The sequence below is a fragment of the Hyposmocoma kahamanoa genome, unplaced genomic scaffold, assembly GCF_003589595.1.
Source record: "Hyposmocoma kahamanoa isolate Upper Pololo Valley unplaced genomic scaffold, ASM358959v1 67, whole genome shotgun sequence".
Lineage (NCBI taxonomy): Eukaryota > Metazoa > Arthropoda > Insecta > Lepidoptera > Cosmopterigidae > Hyposmocoma > Hyposmocoma kahamanoa.
The window spans coordinates 8,519,892-8,540,728 of NW_020653855.1; the positions used below are offsets into that span (position 1 = coordinate 8,519,892).

General features: G+C 35.7%; 1 protein-coding gene across 1 annotated transcript in view; it reads left to right on the forward strand.

Moving 5' to 3' along the window:
- The first annotated feature begins 926 nt into the window (after positions 1 to 926).
- LOC113232227 (stress response protein NST1) overlaps positions 927 to 20,837 on the forward strand; it is a 36,538-nt gene continuing 16,627 nt past the window's right edge. Inside the window, exon 1 of the mRNA XM_026466883.1 lies at positions 927 to 3,401. Coding sequence (XP_026322668.1) covers positions 1,290 to 3,401 — 2,112 coding nt within the window. The 5' untranslated portion in view covers positions 927 to 1,289. The remainder of the gene's footprint in view (positions 3,402 to 20,837) is intronic.

Below are 20,837 nucleotides of genomic sequence, written 5' to 3' on the forward strand. Positions count from 1 at the left end.
TCATACTTGATATTTGTCTTTTAATTTTGTCTAATATTACTTATTTGACAGTAATTGTTTCCGACGGATGTCGGACGGAGATCGAGAGTAGACCCCCAGCACACTGAAGAGCCTTTTCCTAATATAATAGTAATATTTAAATAGTATAGTACCTACATAGTACCTACCTAGTGGCACTTGCTACACTTGATTCCGCGGCCGGTTACTAATTTTGAATTTTCTTTAATGTTATATGACGCCAAATGACGCTAGATTGGTTGGAGTGAAAAAATATCTAGGCTAATCACGATAGTAAGAATAACGATAAAGTACGATTGTGAATAAAACTTAGTTTTTTTCCATCCTCTAAGGGATAAAACGGATTATGAATTAGTTAGAAAGAAAAGTCATGAGTTTTACACTTTTATAAACAACCAGTATTATCCAATTAAATATTACAACCAATCAAAATGACTCAAAGGTTTATTATATGGAGCAATGAAAACAAATCTTGCATCAGATTGGAAGAAAAACAATTACAATTTGTCTATGGATATTCGAGTATAGCCACATTTTTTTCTATGCTCATAAGATAGCCACGTACGCTTACTTTTTTTAATGATTCGATTGAATATTGTATCGATTCACATTATCGATTTGGATATTAATAATGATAATTTAATTTTGATTTTAGGCTGTTTTCTTTATTTTTTTTCAGGTTATATGCAATTGCTTGAAAGAAATTATTAATTGAAAATTTTTATGGTTTGCAAATTCATGTAAGTAGATAAAAATTTATCATTATTTATTAATCGATTGGCAAGCATATGTTATTTATATCGATAAACTTTTGCGTCTGTCGTTTGGATGCACTATTATTTATCAGCGACCGAACGTCAAAAAAATCATTACCTTCTCCATGATTATGATTATTTCTACAAAATGGCCGAACAGTGAACACGTATTTCTGCTTTTTTCGTCACAATGGAGCTTGAAAACGTGCGATATTTCGAAAATATTAAATCCGCGAGTGTGTTTGATATTACCGACATTGTTTACTGTAGTGAAACGGTGTGTAATTCGAACGATTCCAACACATTGTCGAAGAATCTGTGTGTTCATTCGCAGGATCATATGAGTGGTCGTTTGTTTCACAATTCACCCTTGGAGTGCTCAAGAATTCGGAAGAAACCATTTAGAGACTCTACAAAGCGTTTTCATTACAGAAACGCCACCTTTTTCTATACGGGAATGGCTTAATCTCTTCATAAACTCCGATCGTAGCTTTAGCATAACAAAGTGATTTCGCTATGAATTTCCGTGGTCTCGACAGGCGCGAAAGGCGTAGCATCCTCAACAGCAATATGTTCTTTCGTACTTTCCACTATGGCATCTCAAATTACAGTACAGACACACATATAGAGAAGAAAACTGAAATTGACGATACACTTTTGAGCAAAATTCGCTCTATACCTGATCCTTTGAAGAAGAATTTGGCTGACACCGTCATAGTCTCAGCAGAAGAGAAGGTAAAAGCTGCTAAAATGTCCGTAGTCGACGAGAATTATCAGTATCCAAGTTATTCAGATGCAGAAAACCTGGAAATAACATGTAACTCGAACCACAACAGAGGCGACTACATGGCGAGCATAACAGGCTTTATGACAAGCCTTTTTGATGCAATATCAGGCGCGGTATTTACTAAGCGTCCTAAATCACCTGATGTACAATATTTTGATTGCTGTGATGCTGACAAATCTCACGAGATGCCACCACCGAGCAGTTGGCCGTCATCCAAAATTAATGAACTAAATAAAACATTTGCTACAGATAGTTGTGAAGTAAATGACAATATGAACGACTCTGGGGCTGCTGTAGCCCAGTGTGAGACTAAACTAAATGAGGTACGTAGGCTGCTCAGCTCAGAGTCTGTACCTAAGTCTTCTAAAAGTTCACAACCCTCAAGGCTTCGGCTCAGACGACCAAAAAAAGTGTTTGTGCAGCCAGGCTCGGTGCATGATAGCTACGTAGAAGAGTTTGATACTGGTGAGTTTGTAAGTTTGGCGAATGAAGATTACATAGAATATTTTGGTGTAAGTAATAACATTAATGGTGAAAATTGTGAAGTTCAAGCCTCTAACATGAAGACTGAATTTGCTCCTGAAAGAGAAACAAGCGCGGATATTATTAAATCACTGCCTCTGTCAGATAAAGAAATAAATATATCAGTATCAGAAAACAGTAATTCACATGAAAATTCAATTTCCCTTCAAGATAGTGAAACTACAGATATTGTGAAAATACTGCCTCAAATTCTAGAAACTGACGTTAAAAGTGAAGTTTCAAACACAGCTGATAAAATTATTTCAACAGAAATTGTGAATACTATAACAACTACTCCGGAACGTGAAAACTCAAATACAGTTACTGAACAAGTAACAAAGAAAGAAATAATAACATCGTGTGAAGACAAAATGGCAAGATTGAAATCTCTTCTGCAAAATAGGCGTCAAAACAAATGTCATCGGACTGCAAATGACAGCTCATCTCATCACATTGCAGCAGAGCCTAAAACAACCAATCTCGGGACGGAGAGTCTTCCAAACATCTCCATTACTGAATGTACAAAAGAAGTAGTGACAAAAAAGCCACCAAAACCTATACCCATACAGAAACCAAAAGATAAGAAATTTAAAAACTCACACCGTCTTACAGATAAGAGAAAGCATTCCAGACTCAGAAAGGTCATTCAAGAAGACATGCTATTCGCAAATGAGATTGACTCTGGAGATATAAGTGATAATACACCTAAGGTCCACAATAGCAAAATATGCAAGGATTCATTTCATAATTGTCTGGACACATTGAGTGCAGAAGCTTCTCCAATGTCAAGGAGTCTCAATCACTTGACTGAAACTCCTGCTAGCTCAGTAGAAAATGACTATTTCGATGAAATGAAAGGTCGCTTCTATACATCATCAACTACGGATAGTGAAGATTCGTCCCAAATTGTTTTTTCTGAGAGTCCAAAGGTATCACGACTCCGTAGACCATCAGATTGTGACTCAGAGGACTCTTTCATCGTCTTCGAAGACTCTCCAGATAGCTGTTATACATCAAACGATGTATTCGGTGATTCAGATTGTGAGTCAGACGTGTCTGAAACAGATTCTGAATTGTCCGATTCGGGTTGCAATGATGTTAGCAAGCTGTCACCTAACATGTCTAGGACTATTGGTGATCTGACAGATGACAGTTTGTATGAAAACGAACAAGATAAGGAAGTAACAAAAGATGAGATTGACTGCGCAGTAAGAACTTTTGAAGAAATACCAAGTGAAGAAGTTGGTGAAGGAAAGCATCCTGGACTGCTGATTGATGAACAGAAGAAGCTGAGGAGAAAGAACCAGCCGCCTAAGAAGGTGAGTGTTTAAATGTTTTTTTTTTTCTTCTTTCCATAAAGGAAAAGGCAAAGGTTTTACACCATACAGCCAAGTCTTGGTACATTATTTTTGAGCCATGTCTTCGTTTAATTGTTTCTGTAAATATGACCGCCACAAAGAGGATAGGCAATTTGAGGCGTCGTGTTTGGATAGACTTGGGATTCCTTAGAACGGGCCGATGCGGGTATTTTAGTTCGAGATTCGTATAATTTCGCGTTTTAATCTTCGATTAAGGCACAATAGCACTATCCTATTCCACTTTAAACTAGATTTCACAAAATAATTGAAAGCCAAAATAAAAACGACACTTTTCCCTCCAAAAGGCCCAGAGCGAATCGTGTTTAAATGATTAATAGACAGGTTTTTTTTATATCATGGCTGTTTATTCAAGTCCATCAGTTAAAATGTTAGAAAAAAGTATAATAATATCATATAGTAAAAACAAAATTGTTGTTTTTTTCTGTGTTATTAATATTTCTGTATATATGATGAATTTAGACATACAAATTAAATGAACTTGATTCAATAACACCACTGATGTTATTAATAAATCAATCAAACTGCCTCTGTGGCCGAGCGTTTACCATGTTATCATGCAGAGGTCCTGGGTTCAATGCCCAGGCCAGGAGAAATATTTGTTTGAACTACATTTATTTCTGTCTTGAATTTGGGTGTGTTTTGTGGGTCCACGGCACTCGCGAGATGTACAAGATGTTTTTTACAAATAATATGTTGCAGGTAGAAGTATTACTTCTATTTGCGTGTGTTTCGTAAAATATACTCATCGGTTAAATCGGTAACTCTGTGACACTCATGTTGTATTATGAAATTTCTGTGCAAGAAGTACTTTCAATGGCGACATAGTTTCTTCGAAATTTTATGTGTCAGATAACACTAATTACCATATGGAATTAGCCTTTGAGTAATAATTACTTGAACTCTTGATTAGATAAACAAAGTTGGACTTTGTTTACATATACATGGTTATTTGTAAAATGTAACAACCTCTCAGGACTATATTACTAACATCATTAACAACAACTTTTGTTGCTTTTAATCATTCATCAGATTATACAAAAATAAAATATATTTAAATAGATCGCTCTACATGGTGACAACTTTTTATGCTAACATTGATTTTTTAATTTTTTTTTATAACTCACACTCAACATAGCACTAGGGAAAGCCTATGTCGCGGGTGCCACGGACACACATATAGACAGCCACAAATCACACCCATACTCACGAGAGAAACAAATGTAGGCCATACAAATATTTCTCCCGGCCCAGTGGCCGTGGTAACCGTTCAGCCACAGAGGCAGTTGTGTGTTAGAGTTCCGGCCCGTTGCTAAACTCAGGAATTGGTTGATCGTTGTCAGGCAAGATGTTTGCCATTTGAACTTATTACCTTCCTACCAAATACAAAGTTAAAAAGTGTTAGATAGTACAAAATAAAAACTTTAAAACTTTGTGAAAAGTTATATTTTTTTTAGTTATTGAACAATAGTCATTGTTTATAATGATAATGACTGTAGTCCTGCGTGATTGTTAGTAATTTACAGATAACCTTGTGTACTCATGATTTCTTTAATATACATACTTTAGGTCATTTGTAAATAATATTCATATGTATTATTTATATGGTATTAATTAAAGGATATTATAATAAAGCGTGATACACACGGAGCGGGTGCGGGTCAGGCGCTGGTCTAATTCCGTGTATTTATATGGACGATATCGTACCGCGCGTTTTTGGTAGATTGGTCAATGTCAAATAATAATTTATTCCATAAGTAAATTTTTTTAAGCTACTGCTCGTTCACTACGTTGACCACCCTGACAAGAACGAGCAAGAAACTCTAGGGCTTGCTATTTCCAAATACAATACAAATACAAATAATTTATTGGCAAACGGTATACATTTGTAGATAGGCTTTGACAACCACACTAGGCCATGCCTGTGTCGTGGTTGACAATTCAAATCGATTAAGACAGTGGGCGGGTATCGCATATTACAGTTGCACGACATTAAAATAAATAAATATGACTCTAATACAAAGTTTAAATTATTAATATATATTAATTATTATTAATAAATAAACTGAAATGCTATGGAATACACTTTGAATCATAAACGTGTGTAATCTAGACTCATGTTGTTTTTCCATACGTCTTTATCTAACACATACTCGTCAATTTTGAAATACGACTTTTCAATTAAAATACTTTTAATGTATGTTTTAAACTTAGGAAATGATAATCTTAAGGAATTTTATTGTAGAAACGCGTACAGTTCCCCATAAAAGAAACGTTTACCTTAGTTAAACGAAATCGTTGTACCATGAGTTTGGACTTAGTTCTAAGGTTAATATTATGGATATTCTCTTTCTTAATGAAATTATGTATGTTTTTACGAGCATACAAAATATTTGAGTAAATGTACTGTGATGCCACAGTCATGATACCAGTCTCCCTAAACTTTTTTTCTGAATGAAACCCGAGAACCTACAGGGTAAACAGAACGAATCGCTCGTGCTCTGGTGTTGTCTTGTCCACCAATATGATGAAGGTTGGCGCTACCAATTCTGTATAATGCCTTCGGTCTCAAGCGATAACTTGTCTAAGTTCGCAACTCCTGACCATTCTGTAACCAGCTTAGGCTCCGTGTATATTACAATCTACATAATACGTATAGTGATTGAGGCCCAGAGAACTATTCCTATGAGCACGTAAACATCTTGTTTTATTTACACCAGGGATCGGAATAAGTACAGTTTTTGTGAGAAAATGGAGATTGCCTTACGACAATATTTTTTTTTTTTTTTTATTCGGACGCTTATTTAAATTCTTAATGCTGATCAATCGATGGTACCTAGTAAACCTGCGATGCGATTGTAATAATATTCGAAAAGGTCAACAGATGGCAGCTGTTACATTACTGTCAAGTTTATTGCTATTGTTCAGGCGGTGATTATATAAATAATACAATAACCTATAATAAAATCGCGAAGAAGCCAAAATCATCTTTTCGCGATAAAGACGTTACGTTAGACGTCGTGTTTATCGATCGTTTATGTAATTGCACCACAGCTAACTCGTATAAAACGCCTGACAGTATGCCCAAAACAGAGTAACTTTCACCTGGTCGAGCGGCGTTCAGGGTCGTATTTCAGAACTCTACTCAATGCTCAAGTCAGGACTTGAGCAGACTTGTGTATGATTTCAAGCACTGGAAATACGACTCTAATTGCAAGGTCTTGAGTATGATTTTCAGTGCTCACTGTAATACTCAAGTCCTGACTTGAGTATTGAGAAGAGTTCTGGAATACGACCCTTAATATGCCGCGCTAACATATTGGTCTTCACTTACTTACTAGATTATTATGTGGCCTTGAGTTGCTACGTGACTAGGGTTCTTAAGGACGTTATTATCATTATTCAGCCTTCTTTTAGGGTTCCTATAAATATGTTCATGAGAATATTTCGGCATTTATCGGCATTTTGCTTTGGGGTAATGCCGCCGATATCAATAGAATCTTTGTCCTGCAGAAACGTGCAGTTAGGGAAATTTACAATCTGGGCCCCAAAGTATCTTTGAGAGATAAGTTTAAGGAAATTAACATTCTTACACTAGCCTCACAATACATTTATGAAAATATAATTTATGTTAAAAGGAATAGTAATTTCTTTATGAAAAATAGTGACAGACATAACATTAATACGAGGAATAAAAATAAACTAGCTTTTCTTGATAGTCGTCTTCACAAAGTCAAACAATCATTTAAGGGGCAATGTATACGCTTCTATAACAAGATTCCGGTTGATATACAAAACTTGCCTTTCACGAGGTTTAAAACTATAGTGAAATAAAAACTTTATACTAAAGGTTATTATACAACTTCTGCGTACTTGGATGACAAAAATCCGTGGTAGTAACCCGTTTAGCTCACGGAGGTAGTCTCAATCTGATGTTTCAAATAAAAAAATATTGTAAATGTTATTTACAAAGAGCAACCCCTAGAGTTTCTTGCTCATTCTTCTCAGGGGAATCTGCCTTACGAATGAGCGGTAGAGTTTAACCATTGTGACGATTTCAAGTGTAATAATGCTTACCTATGAAATAAAGATTATTTTGAATTTGAATAATAATATGAAAGTTATTTTACTGTATGTATATAATTTTATCAACACTGTATCTGAAGTTAGGCATTTATTTGATATTTATTTATATGTAATTTAGATAAACATTGTTCTAGATTATTGTAGAAAAAATAATGTCCACCTACATTGCGGATTGGGGACTTTACATCAGGCTTTTTTTGTATCTTAATCAACATTCAAGTTTCTTTATGATTATTACGTTTATTGTTGAATAAAGATAATTGTGATTGGTATAATATCAAAATATGGTTTTTTCCATGTCTGTAGTCATTGTCATTATTGACACAAAGATCGAACAAGTACAAAGAAAAATTTCTTCGATCAGACTGGAACCGAACCGTCAGTTGCCTCAACGTGGCTACCGCTCTTAGCAATGGAGATACGGATCGAGCCAGCAGATTTTAGAAATTTCTCTGTCCTTGTTGGATCGAAGGAGATTTTTTTTTTGTGTTTGTTGTATCAATGACCGTCGGTATTTTGGAGGAAGGGCGTAAGCGTCGAGTTTGTAACCAGAAATAGAGACGAAATGTCATTTAATTTATTTGAAAACTATTCTTCCAAATCATTACGATGACAAATGCGCTCCGATTGGCCAGCCCGAATTCGAAACAATTGACGGCGTCATTAATTGTTTCCCTTCAAATCGACCAGTTTAACTTGAGCTTTGCTATAATGGACGATTATTTAAAAATGACATAATTTAATATTTAATTACCGATGAAATGTGATTCCGTTTGTTTTGTAATTAGATGTTTTGCTGTTTTTCCCTCACCACCGAATGGAACAGCCCCCCATAGTTAGAGATATTATCTTTATTACAATAAATACAGAATATTTTTGGAATATACGGAGACGTACACACAGGTCGGTTGTTGGCGCTGTACTATTTCAGCTTTGTAATTTGTGACTTCAGTGCAAACGAGAGTTGATATTTAAAAGTGATATCGGTACCATTTGACTTATTAGTTGCCAAGGATGGATGGCCCTTTTTTCGTCTCTATTTCTGGTTATATACTCGATGGGCGTAAGCGACATTTCGAATAGCTTTTCAGGTGAGCTTGTTTTAGGTTTTCACGACTTTTTTAACATATTTACGTCCTGTTTTAAATTCAATTTTGAACTTAAACTGAATTAAAACCAAAATAACTGTCGCGCTGCTGAAGTGCGACCAAATTACGATACGCGATGGATTCTGACGAAGAAACATTACTTTTACCTGGTTCTTGGGGCACACGCTACACATATATTTATTAAAAATGCATCACTTGCTATGTTCTTTTTTTCAGTTGTCGTTTCAGTTTCAAAATTGTCAATAAATTTTGCCCATGCCTTTCTTTTATCCAGTCGATTGGAATAACTGGCGGAACTGCTATCCCATATTGCGGTGTGTTGTTTTACATTCTCTATAAATTCTTCAATTCGATTTTCATTCGTGTTTTTTTGTGTTGTGTTTCGTCGTGGTTAATTTGAAAAAACAACATGTACACCTCACTAACCGTGACTGCAACCGAGCGTGATGCAGCGCGACAGTCGCGCGGCCGCCGCGCGGTTGCAGCGCGTCGATCAGCGGCTAGTTACGCCCTAAAACCTAAAATATACGCTCCCGTTTTTTTTATTCGAAATTTTACTTACGCCCTTTCTCAAAAACGCCGACGTAATAACAAACTAAAGATGAATATCGTAGTGGTAAAAACATCAAACATCCGAGCCGTGGTACCCTAATTGTCTGACCTATCGCCTTACAAGCAGAGGGTGCTTGTTGGCTTAGAATCCGGGCTTGCACGTCTGAGTTTTTCGGACTTTGTGGGTGCAATTTAATTTAAAGTTTACCATAAGTTTTTCGGTAAAGAAACCTTCACACATCTTCAAAGCAATTCTGCCCTCCTTGTTAAACATGACTAACGTATTCGACAGTTTTTTGTAAAATTGATTTATTAACACATCAGGGATCAGCAGCGGAACGAGATCTATAGCCCACTATAAGCGGTTTTTTATATATATCTTATTTAGTTTCTATTTTATTAACCAACTTGAAAAAAAGTTGTCTTTTTTTATGTATGTTACGCGTTTGGGCATCGATTTTGATGATTTTTTTTTGGAAAAAGGATAATATTCTACCTTTATGGGTGGCAGACTAGGGGATGAATGACTTTAAAGTCGGTTTTTTTAGAGTTACTGAGTAAAAAATGTATATAAAAAATTGGTATGTGGCCAGTTGGTATTTAGCAGAGTCATCCCATAAGTGGCAGCAATACTCCATACATGACCGGACTTGTAGTTAAGACGAGGAGGGCATAATTTGGACCCGCATGGTTACTATAGCCTATGACCTCCCATTCTGCGAGGAGGATCCCATTCCGGTCGGATCAATTCAAATCTGAATTGATCCGACCGGGTAGTCTCGAAATCAGATGGGTTTCTGATTCCTGGTTCCTTATTCCTACTATCTCTTTCTAATTAGTGAGTTGAATCAACTATTGTTCCGATTAGAAATGTCAAAAGTTTCCAATCAGCCAGTTGTGACTCGCAATTACGCGCCTCGACTCGGGCAAGACGCAGTTTTCGATCGGGAGAGGCAATCAATATCAAGCTGCAGTAGTGGAACTACATAAATAGGCTAACTATAAAAAAATTATGATATTCAATAACAATAAATCAATGAAATCAAAATAAGAAATCAAAATAATCTTTATTTCATAGGTAAGCATTATTACACTTGAAAATGTCACATTGGTTATACTCTGCTGAGAAGAATGAGCAAGAAACTCTACGGGTTGATCTTTGTAAATAACGTCTGTACACATTTAGGGTCATATTCATTTAAAATGGACATTTGCAGGTAATTTTTGTCACAAACCTTTTTCGTGGTTCAAAATATAATTAAATACAATAATATTATTTTATACCGTTAAAATTATGTACTGCTGGTATTTTTATATCTAAAAACATTAATTTACTCTAGAATTTTAATAAATTATAATAGCTTTTTGAACAATTAAAATTTTAACAATTTTACTTTCTATGAAATTGTAAATGTCACATGCCTGGGGTGTAGAACTCAACGGATCATTACAGCCGCCGGTTAGCAGAGAAATTCATGGAGTTGACATAGTATGACTGTAATATTAATATAGCTATTAGAATTTTAATAAATAATTACATTTTAAAACAATAATGTTTAAAAAAATCATTATATATTACTATAACAGTTTTTTTTTCCGTTTCGTAACATTTTGTATCGTTACGCAAATCGAACGTTACAGATTCATTAAAAACAAATAATAATCAATTTTAATGTGGGGATAATTGTTCTATCAACCAATGTATCATGGATATACGCCTATTTTAAAACATCAACTGTGAATTTGATCGCACCTCAATTTCAGGTACATTTAATTTTCGGTTTGATTAAATTTCAGTGATTACGGTAAGAAACCTATCAAATTATTTTAATATTTCTTTGTTATTATAGAGTACAGTCAAAATTACGTAGTAAGGCTTCATTTCATCACATTTGCGAGCGTTTATTCAAAGAGCTAAGTTATATTTTCTTGGTTTTTTATTGTCGGTTTAGTGACGTTTCGTTGCGTAACGATACGGAAAAGGCTGTGGTCACATAGAGCTCTTTCTAACCATACAAAATTATGTACTTATTTGTTACTATTCAAATGCTATATAATCCACGACCTCCGCAGCCGAATGGCTTGTTCATCATCACATCGAACATCGGTTTTCATGGTTGAAACCAAGTCTGAGCCCCCGGGTACGATCCCCGGCCAAGTTAATGCAGAAAAAACTAACTTTTCTATATTGTCTCGGGACTGAGTGTTTATCGTACTGTCGTTGTTTTAGATTTCCATAACAAATGCTTAAAAGTTACTTACTTTGGAATCAGGAAAAGAAAGACCAAGAGATAGAAAGACAGAAATGGAAATATGAAAATAGAAGTAAAAATAATGTAAGCCTACAAGAGATAATAAATTTAAATGGAAATCCTGCATATATTCAACGAATGCTGGAAAAAATGTATTCTGATTTTGACAAAAACGAACGAAGGCTGAGACAACAAAATTGTCGACAGAAAATAAAAACCTTGACAACTTTTTTATTATGTCTAGAAAAAAAATTAAATTATGTTAAATCAGCTTATATTGCGAATAAAGACTCCCTAAATATTATTATATGTTTTTATGTCTTACATTATGTAATGATTATTTCCTCGTCACGTCGTCGTGGAGTGAAAGGAAAAGAATGTAATCGATTATTTTTATTAAATAAAATTAGTTTAATTTCCCCAACTGTGCGCAAGCCCTTATGATCCGTTTCGTTATTTTCGTTACTTTCCGTTTCATTTCTGTTTAGTTACATGTACAATTTAAATGAATATGACCTTTTATTATTTTTTTCAAGCATGGAACGAGACTACCTCCAAGAGCTAAACGGGTTACTATCTTGGATTTTTCACATCAAAGTAGAAGTTGTATAACCTTTAGTATAAAGTGTTTGTTTCACTATAGATTTCTATCTACTACTACAACTACAAGACTATCAAGAACAGCTAGTTTATTTTTATTTTATCTCGTATTAATGTTGTCTCTCGCTATTTTCCATAAAGACATTACTCTTCTTCTTAACATAAATTACATTTTCATAAATGTATTGTGACGCTACTGTAAGAATGTTAATGTCTTTAAAATTATCTCTTAAAGATATTCTGGGGTTCACATTGTAAATAACATCTGTAGTCACTGATGAAAAAAAAATGTCTTTGCGATGTTTTATTGCGTTATGCACCCAGCAGGCTTCAATTGCCTAATGCTTTGTGTTGTAAGTAGTGGGCTAGATGTTATCGTGAAATGTAGTATGGGGAATTACCTACTTCAAGCACGTATTGTGTTGACCTGGTAATCTTTAATCATATCTCAGCTGTTGTATTGTAAGCTGTCATCTTTTTAAAGGCTGTATTTTGGATGTGTTTTATTGGAAATTTGTGATATGTGTTATTAAACGTCTTTATTTAAGTTATATATTTACCTAGTACTGTTTCATATAGGTAGTTCTAAATGTTGTCTAGTACCTGAAAATATTATCATATATTTAGAACGATATTCAAAAAGTCACCAGATAATGTCTTATAAAATACTTTATTACTTATTTATTTAAATCTTAAATTGGTGGTTTGATCATATAAAAAGGATGGACGTTAGTGTACAGACAGCAAAAATGTATACCCTCCTAAAACCTAGCAAACTACAGTGGGAAAAACGCTGAACACTCTGTGTTTATCATCGAGTATATAACCACAAATAGAGACGAAATAAGGGCCATCCATCCCTGGCAACTCATCAGTCAAATGGTACCGATATCACTTTTAAATATCAACTCTCATTTGCGCTGAAATCACAAATTAGAAAGCTGTAATAATACAGCGCCAACAACTGACCTGTGTGTACGTCTCCGTATATTCCAAAAATATTCTGTATTTATTGTAATAAAGATAATATCTCAAACTATGAGGGGCTGTTCCATTCCGTGGTGTGGGGATAAACAGCAAAACAAACAGAATCACATTTCGTCAATATAAAATATAGAATTATGTAATTTTTCAATTTTCGTCCGTTATAGCAAAGCTCAAGTTAAACTGGTCGATTTGAAGTGAAACAATTGAGTACACCTGTCAATTGTTTCGAATTCGGGCTGGCCAGTCGGAGCGCAGTTGTCACTCTAATGAAATGGGAGAATGGTTTACAAACAAATTAAATAACATTTCGTCTCAATTTCTGGTTGCATACTCAATAGAGTACATTGAAAGCATGGACTTACAAATAAATGGACGACGGGTCTAATACAAAAACCACGAAAAAAATGTCCCAAGTCAACCTATTTAAACGTAGTGACATGTAAAGGAATATGAAAAAGCTAAAAAGTTTGAATTTAAGTTGTAATGTCATCGCAGTACTGTCTAATTTTGCTTGCTTCGCTGTCAGTCGAACAAACGAAGACTAAAGCGTGAATGACGCTCTGTATACGATTTTAACGCCCTATAAGTTCGGACACTTTTTAGCGCGGACTCGACGTCCATATAATTGTAAGTCAATGATTGAAAGGTTTTTTTTAGAATATTTAAGTGACACGCCTATTCATAACAGTCAGACAAGTTCCATGTGCCTGTAATTTCACCAGCACCCATGACCTTCAAAACCGGAAATAGTAATGCTCACAATACTAATTGGCGGCTGAAATAGGTATAATGACGACAGTACTTCCCTGGACGAGCTCTTTCGTAATTCTACTGCTACTAAATACATATAATAATGATACAAAATGCAGTATTGTCTTTAAAAATTAGATTCAAATTGGAGCAGTTTGTGTGAAAAGTTTTTGGTGTATAATTTTCAATGGGACCAATACTGATACCCCCTTTCCAACAAAAAAAGACTCGTCAAAATCGATTCACGTAACATGAATGAATACAGTCGAATTGAGAACCTCCTCCTTTTTTTAAGTTGGTTAAAAATTGCGGATTTTTGCGGTCAGTTCACCACAAAACTTGATAAATTTTGCTTAATTAGTTCATAACGATATAATTAGTTAATTGCGGCCTCACTTCTCCGATACAATTGGACGTAGTTAAACAAAAACAATCCAATCCACAAAATTATCAAAAAATTAGTTATATGTACCAAACGGTTCCTAAAGTCTAACCTCTTAGATCAGCAAAAAAATCCAACATACAAACATAAATAAATATCTCTGTAGTTACATGACATTATAAGTTTTGAAAATCAAACAAGAGTGCGAAACACTTAAACTTCAAACTGCCATATCTCGAAAGTGACTTGATGTGGATTTGATCTTTTTTGTTTAACTACGTCCAATTTAGGTCCATTCAACGCATATTGAAAAACAGGGTTTCCGTCCCGACAATTTCGATCTCGAATATTTGACAAGTCTCGATGATTTTTTTTAACATTTTCTATACCCGATACTGATGGTCAGAAGGTTAAAGACCAACGCGAGTTACTGATTACGGGTCAGTGGCGTCGCAACGCAATACAGATACAGCTTGTATTTTAAAGCCATTGACTTACAATTATATGGACGTCGGGTCCGCGCTAAAAAGTGTCCGAACTTATAGAGCGTTAAAATCGTATACAGAGCGTTATTCACGCTTTAGTCTTCGGTTGTTCGACTGACAGCGAAGCAAGCAAAATTATACAGTACTGCGATTACATTACAATTTAAATTCAACGTTTTAGCTTTTTCATATTCCTTTACATGTCACTACGTTTAAATAGGCTGACTTGGGAAATTTTTTTCGTGGTTTGTGTATTAGACCCGTCGTCCATTTATTTGTAAGTCAATGACCTATACATAAATTTTAACGATCTTTCACTGGAAGTGAGTAATTCGTTTTTCATCGTTTCTGGAAAAATACACTTTTTGAGTTAATACGCTATTGTATTAACAATTTATTATGTATTTAGTAGCAGTAGAGTTATGAAATTGTTCGTCCAGGGAAATACTGCTACCATTCCTATTTCTGCCGCGAAGTAGTAATGTGGGCATTATTGCATTCCGATTATAAAGGATAAAGGTACTGGTTAAAGTACAGGCACAAGGTTTATGTCAACTTATATCTCTAGGCGACGGGTGCAGCGGCACTGCCGCTTACATCTTTGCGATTTAAGGCTCTGAATGGTAATGGCAAGTGTTATCTCCTTTAATGCGCGCACGAGTTATTTGTCCCGTTATTTGATATACATTGACTTACAAATAAATGGACGACGGGTCTAATACAAAAACCACGAAAAAAATGTCCCAAGTCAAGCTATTTAAACGTAGTGACATGTCAAGGAATATGGAAAAGCTAAAACGTTGAATTTAAATTGTAATGTCATCGCTGTACTGTCTAATTTTGCTTGCTTCGCTGTCAGTCGAACAAACGAAGACTAGAGCGTGAATGACGCTCTGTATACGATTTTAACGCCCTATAAGTTCGGACACTTTTTAGCGCGGACCCGACGTCCATATAATTGTAAGTCAATGTTGATATCATAAAAATGTATAGGTACAATGTACAATCAATACAGGAATTATTTGAATGAATATCTAACAACGAAATGCTCGACTCGCCCGTCGCGCGACCTAGGACAGTTATCTTAATATTCAAGGTTTCTTAGTGACCGGCTGTTGCCATCTGTTCTCAATTATTCGTTTTGGCATGAAAAAAAAAAACAAAAACCGTGTCATGATTTTGCGTTTGATTATTTGAATAATTGGTACAAGGATTCTTTGCCAGATTATTTTCTGTATTGGCGTGAAATTTAATTTTTTCTTCCATTCATCATCGTCTTCGGCAGACTGGTTGCGCACGAGTCGGAAACGGCACGGCAAAAATATTGAGACCCGGTGCAGTCTCGAAATTCACATGTAAAGCTAGACTTTCTAGACGGTTCAAAAGTAAGCTTCCATACTCATAGGCGACGCAATTTAGGCAACAAAGACGCAATTTTAAACAAAACAACCTTCCAGTCCCTTTACACGTCTTATGGTCACGACTGACTTACCATGGGACCTGTAAAGGGCTCAAATTATCCTATAATAGAATAATCTATGCTTTTTCATAAAAAATGAGATCTATTCTCTGTCCGAAACTTCATAACGAGCCCTTTTTCTTACATGCCGGCTATTAATTGAAAGAACTTTAATGAATAAATAAGTTTTCATTTTATTATTTGGGTCAATAAAGAACTTAAATATCATATTTTGACTGCCTAGTCTTTAAGTGTGGAATTCTACTTTTGAAGTACCTTCGAAGGTCTCGTTTTTCTCGGGACTTTCGAAACCGCTCTGATTCTCAATTTTTCCCCGGACACGGATATGCAGCGAGACTGAAAGTCCTAGTGCAGGGAAATCCCTTTGCTTTATTGATCGGTTGAAGAACAAGTATTACTGTTGCGTGGTATTTGCACAACAAACCTCTTTGTCTGCATCAGGGGTGACTTGCTCAATTGCACAAGGTTCATTGACATTGCTTGTCCATTGCGTAATGCACTATCTCAAAATATAAGAACGTTTCTGCAACTCGGTGTGAATGACGTGTCGTACAATTACCCTTTTGATGACGTGGCTCAACCGTCCACTTTTTTTTGTTGTGGTAATGTCGTTGTAAGTTATAACCTTGGTTACACCCGTCTTTGTTAAATAGGCAATTCAACGTTTTCAATTTTGGAACGAATGCAGTGTTTCTAAGTTTCTCTGATGGAATTCAAATATAAACGTTATAGCCTGGTTGGGTCTTCAACTTCAACAACTATTCAATAAGAGGTTTTGATCGCTTGAAGTTGGTATATCACGTACTGTCTACACTCGGTCTCTCATTAAGTTTTACAAAATGATGCTAGTTTGATCGTTTTGTAAGTGATGTAAGGTACAGCAACAATTTATCAACAAAGTTCTGACCCACCGTACACGGTGACCCGTTGTCGGTACCGTGACAAATGTGTCACGCTATATTACACACGAAATATCTAAAATATCTTTTATAGGAAACGTGAATAAGGCGAGTAACGTCATCGATGTGATAATTGGTGACTCATCTTCGTTTTCAATTTTATGTATTATGACGCTTGTTGATTTTGTATTGTTTTGTCTGTATTTATATTTACTAAGAAGCATACCATGGTTTTCACCGTGTCGCCATCTCTGAGGTTCCGGCTTCGATCCCCGGCCGGGTCAGTGTAGAAACTAACTTTTCCATATTTTCTCCGGTTATAGCGCAGTGATCATAATTAGAAATTTACTCTGAGTGTTCAGCTAGAAGATTCGTCCAGAACTCCCCGATCTGCCTTTGATAACAACCCTCTTTTTATCTAGTTCTAAATCCAAAACCATCTTCTTGATTTTTACAGTTCTAAATATAAAATTTTAATATAATCTATCCAGCCTGCACTACATCCCTCCTCCTCGATTTATGTTCGATTTCCATAACACAAGAGCTTTGGCTACGTACTTTGGGATCAGAGCAACGTACGTGCTAATATTTGTGCGATAACGGCTGAGCATTTGCTTCTCTTTGAGAGCTCAGCGGTTCGAACGGTCCGGCATAATCCGGTGCGGCATCTCCGCACTCAAGCTATACAATGACGGACCTTGTTCCGTTGCATTGCGTCGTGGTGATAGGATTTGTCATTCAGCGTAAGGTATTCGCTAATTGTTGCCCAGGGTGCGCCAGAGTACAGGCCTCCCCTTTCGTGCACCCCAAAGTGTACAGTAATGAGACGTGATTTCATACTAATGGTGCTATTCAAACGTAAATACTGATATCCGAACATGATGTGAATATTAAAAACTGGACTGGAGCATCGAAGCTTACGTATCTATGTAAAAATAACGACTGACTTGTCGTAACGTCAGAACGCGTCACAACATAACCGTTAACTTGTTTGGCTTCTTCATACCATGACGCATGGTGACGTGAGTGTGAACGTGACCCTAGGTTAAATCTAGCAAGAAATACGCGATATTGACACCGTAGTATACTATGATGATACAGATACTACAATATGAAACGTCATTCAATGGAAGCGAATTGGATTTAAATGAAAAAAGAAGTACATTAATTTGCAACGCCGCGAACACTGTAAGGTTAAATCGAAAAATATAGCTGCTATATTCCCATTCTCTCAAAATAAACAACACAAACGCAAACCACCAAGGATATACGTTTTCAGTAGTTGTTGATTGTTCGACACTCGGCCGAAGCTACAAAGCGTTTTATTAATATGAATTACAGCAAAGTGACGCCTGAATCTTTTAATTATTTGAATTGAGTCTTTCTAATGGTAAATATTGACCACCAAACATCTAAATGTTGCAAAGTTTACGTGTTCGAATGTATTTTATAAAGAACAACCCCTAGAGTTTCTAGCTCATTCTTCTCAAGGGAACCTGCCTTACAAATGAGCAGTGGAGTTTAATCAGTATGACGATTTAAAGTGTAATTTGTTTACCTATGAAATAAGGGTTATTTTACTTTGACTTTAACGACAACGAAAACATTGTGATATAACTTGCAGGTCGAAGAAAATTCGACAATGGCCTAAACCCTCTTTTTAACCAAAGGCCAGTTCCCAGCAGTGGGATGTATTTCGACAATGATATGTTTTGTCTGCAGAGCATGGTTCTCTTTACAATTTTACCTCGAATCCACTATGCTCAGCAATAGCTGGTTGGAGACTTCAAGTGTCTGCAGAATTTCTGACCCCTTACTAGAGAAGACACTTGTCCAGGGATGGGCCGTGTATGAGTTTGATATAGGTTTAGTGTCATTAACGACTTAATATTATTACACACATAAAATATTATTTATTTGTACAGTCAACGACAGTTTTGATCTTTGAACCGTTCTTAATGCAAGCAGCGTAAAGTTTATTTAAATTAGTATTTTTTTAAATACGTGACAGGATGAGGAAGTCTTGCATCTGGTGGTAAGCGACAAGCCTGTCAGGGCTTCAAATCACAAAGGTCTGAGGCGCGTCCGTTACCCTGAGACATAAGTTGACAAGTCCCATGTGCCTGTAATTTCACCAGTAACCTTACCTTTCAAAACCGGAACACACTAATGCTTGGCGGCAAAAGTAGATAAGGTGGCATTATTTTCCCGAACGAATGAGCTCTGCATATCAAATTGAACCTTATGTACCTGCGTCCCACTCCTAGGCAAAAGGCTCGTCTAAAAAGGTCCAATAATTGCGTAGTATTGTAATTAATGAGACAAAAGAACCATAATGTTGATGTGAAACATTTTTAGATTTAATCGTGGCCTTGCAAAAAAACTGGCTACGTGCCAAACGGCTTTCTAATTCCCATGTGATCTGTTTACACGTACGGTATCGACGATACACGTTGCACTACTGGGCACAGATTTTGTTGTCACATATAAATAAGTTAAATACTAAACTTAGTAAATACGTATACGTCCTGAAAAATCTGACGAGAATAACGTCACAAAAAACTGCTCTTTGTGCTTATCACGCTTATGTAGCCTCTAGTTTGCGATATGGTCTGCTGCTTTGGGGGAACGCTGCTGCAACACATATTACACCACTGTTTAAAACCCAGAAGAAATGTGTCAGGGCCATGTTTGGTGTGGGCCAGCGAGAAAGCTGTGTACCCTTTCAGACGTCGAAACCGCTAGATTGGTTTACTTTCTTTCACAGTCAAATGACATACGGCATTTTGCTTTGGGGTAATGCCGCCGATATCAACAGAATCTTTGTCCTGCAGAAACGTGCAGTTAGGGCAATTTACAATCTGGGCCCCAAAGTATCTTTGAGAGATAAGTTTAAGGAAATTAACATTCTTACACTAGCCTCACAGTACATTTATGAGAATGTAATTTATGTTAAAAGGAATAGTAATTTATTTATGAAAAATAGTGACAGACATAACATTAATACGAGGAATAGAAATAAACTAGCTTTTCTTGATAGTCGTCTTCACAAAGTCAAAAAATCATTTAAGGGGCAATGTATACGCTTCTATAACAAGATTCCGGTTGATATACAAAATTTGCCTTACACGAGGTTTAAAACTATAGCGTAACAAAAACTTTATACTAAAGGTTATTACAACTTCGGCGTACTTGGATGACAAAAATCCGTGGTAGTAACCCGTTTAGCTCATGGAGGTAGTCTCGATCTCTGATGTTTCAAATAATAATAAAAAAATATTGTAAATGTTATTTACAAAGTGCAACCCCTAGAGTTTCTTGCTCATTCTTCTCAGGGGAATCTGCCTTACGAGTGAGCGGTAGAGTTTAATATTGTGACGATTTCAAGTGTAATAATGCTTACCTATGAAATAAAGATTATTTTGAATTTGAATTTGAATAAATGAACAATGTAATGGTAAGGAAAAAATATTGAGACTCATATTGAGGTTCAGTGTCGAAAATCCCGGACAAAAACGAGATTTTCGAAGCTGTTTCAAAAATAGGTTTCCATACTTATAACTAGGCGTTTAGGCAGTTATAACATAATATTTTAATTAAGTTCTTCACGAACTACAATAAAATGATAAACTGAGATATTGTTTATGAAAGTTATTTTTTTCATTTTTTGTTATATATTTTTTTATAATGGCAGCAGAGCTCGTTGTGAAAGAAGTACTGCCACCTTACCTATTTCTGCCGCCAAGCAGTGATGTTAGCATTACTGCGTTCCGGTTTTTAAGGGAAAGGGTGCTGGT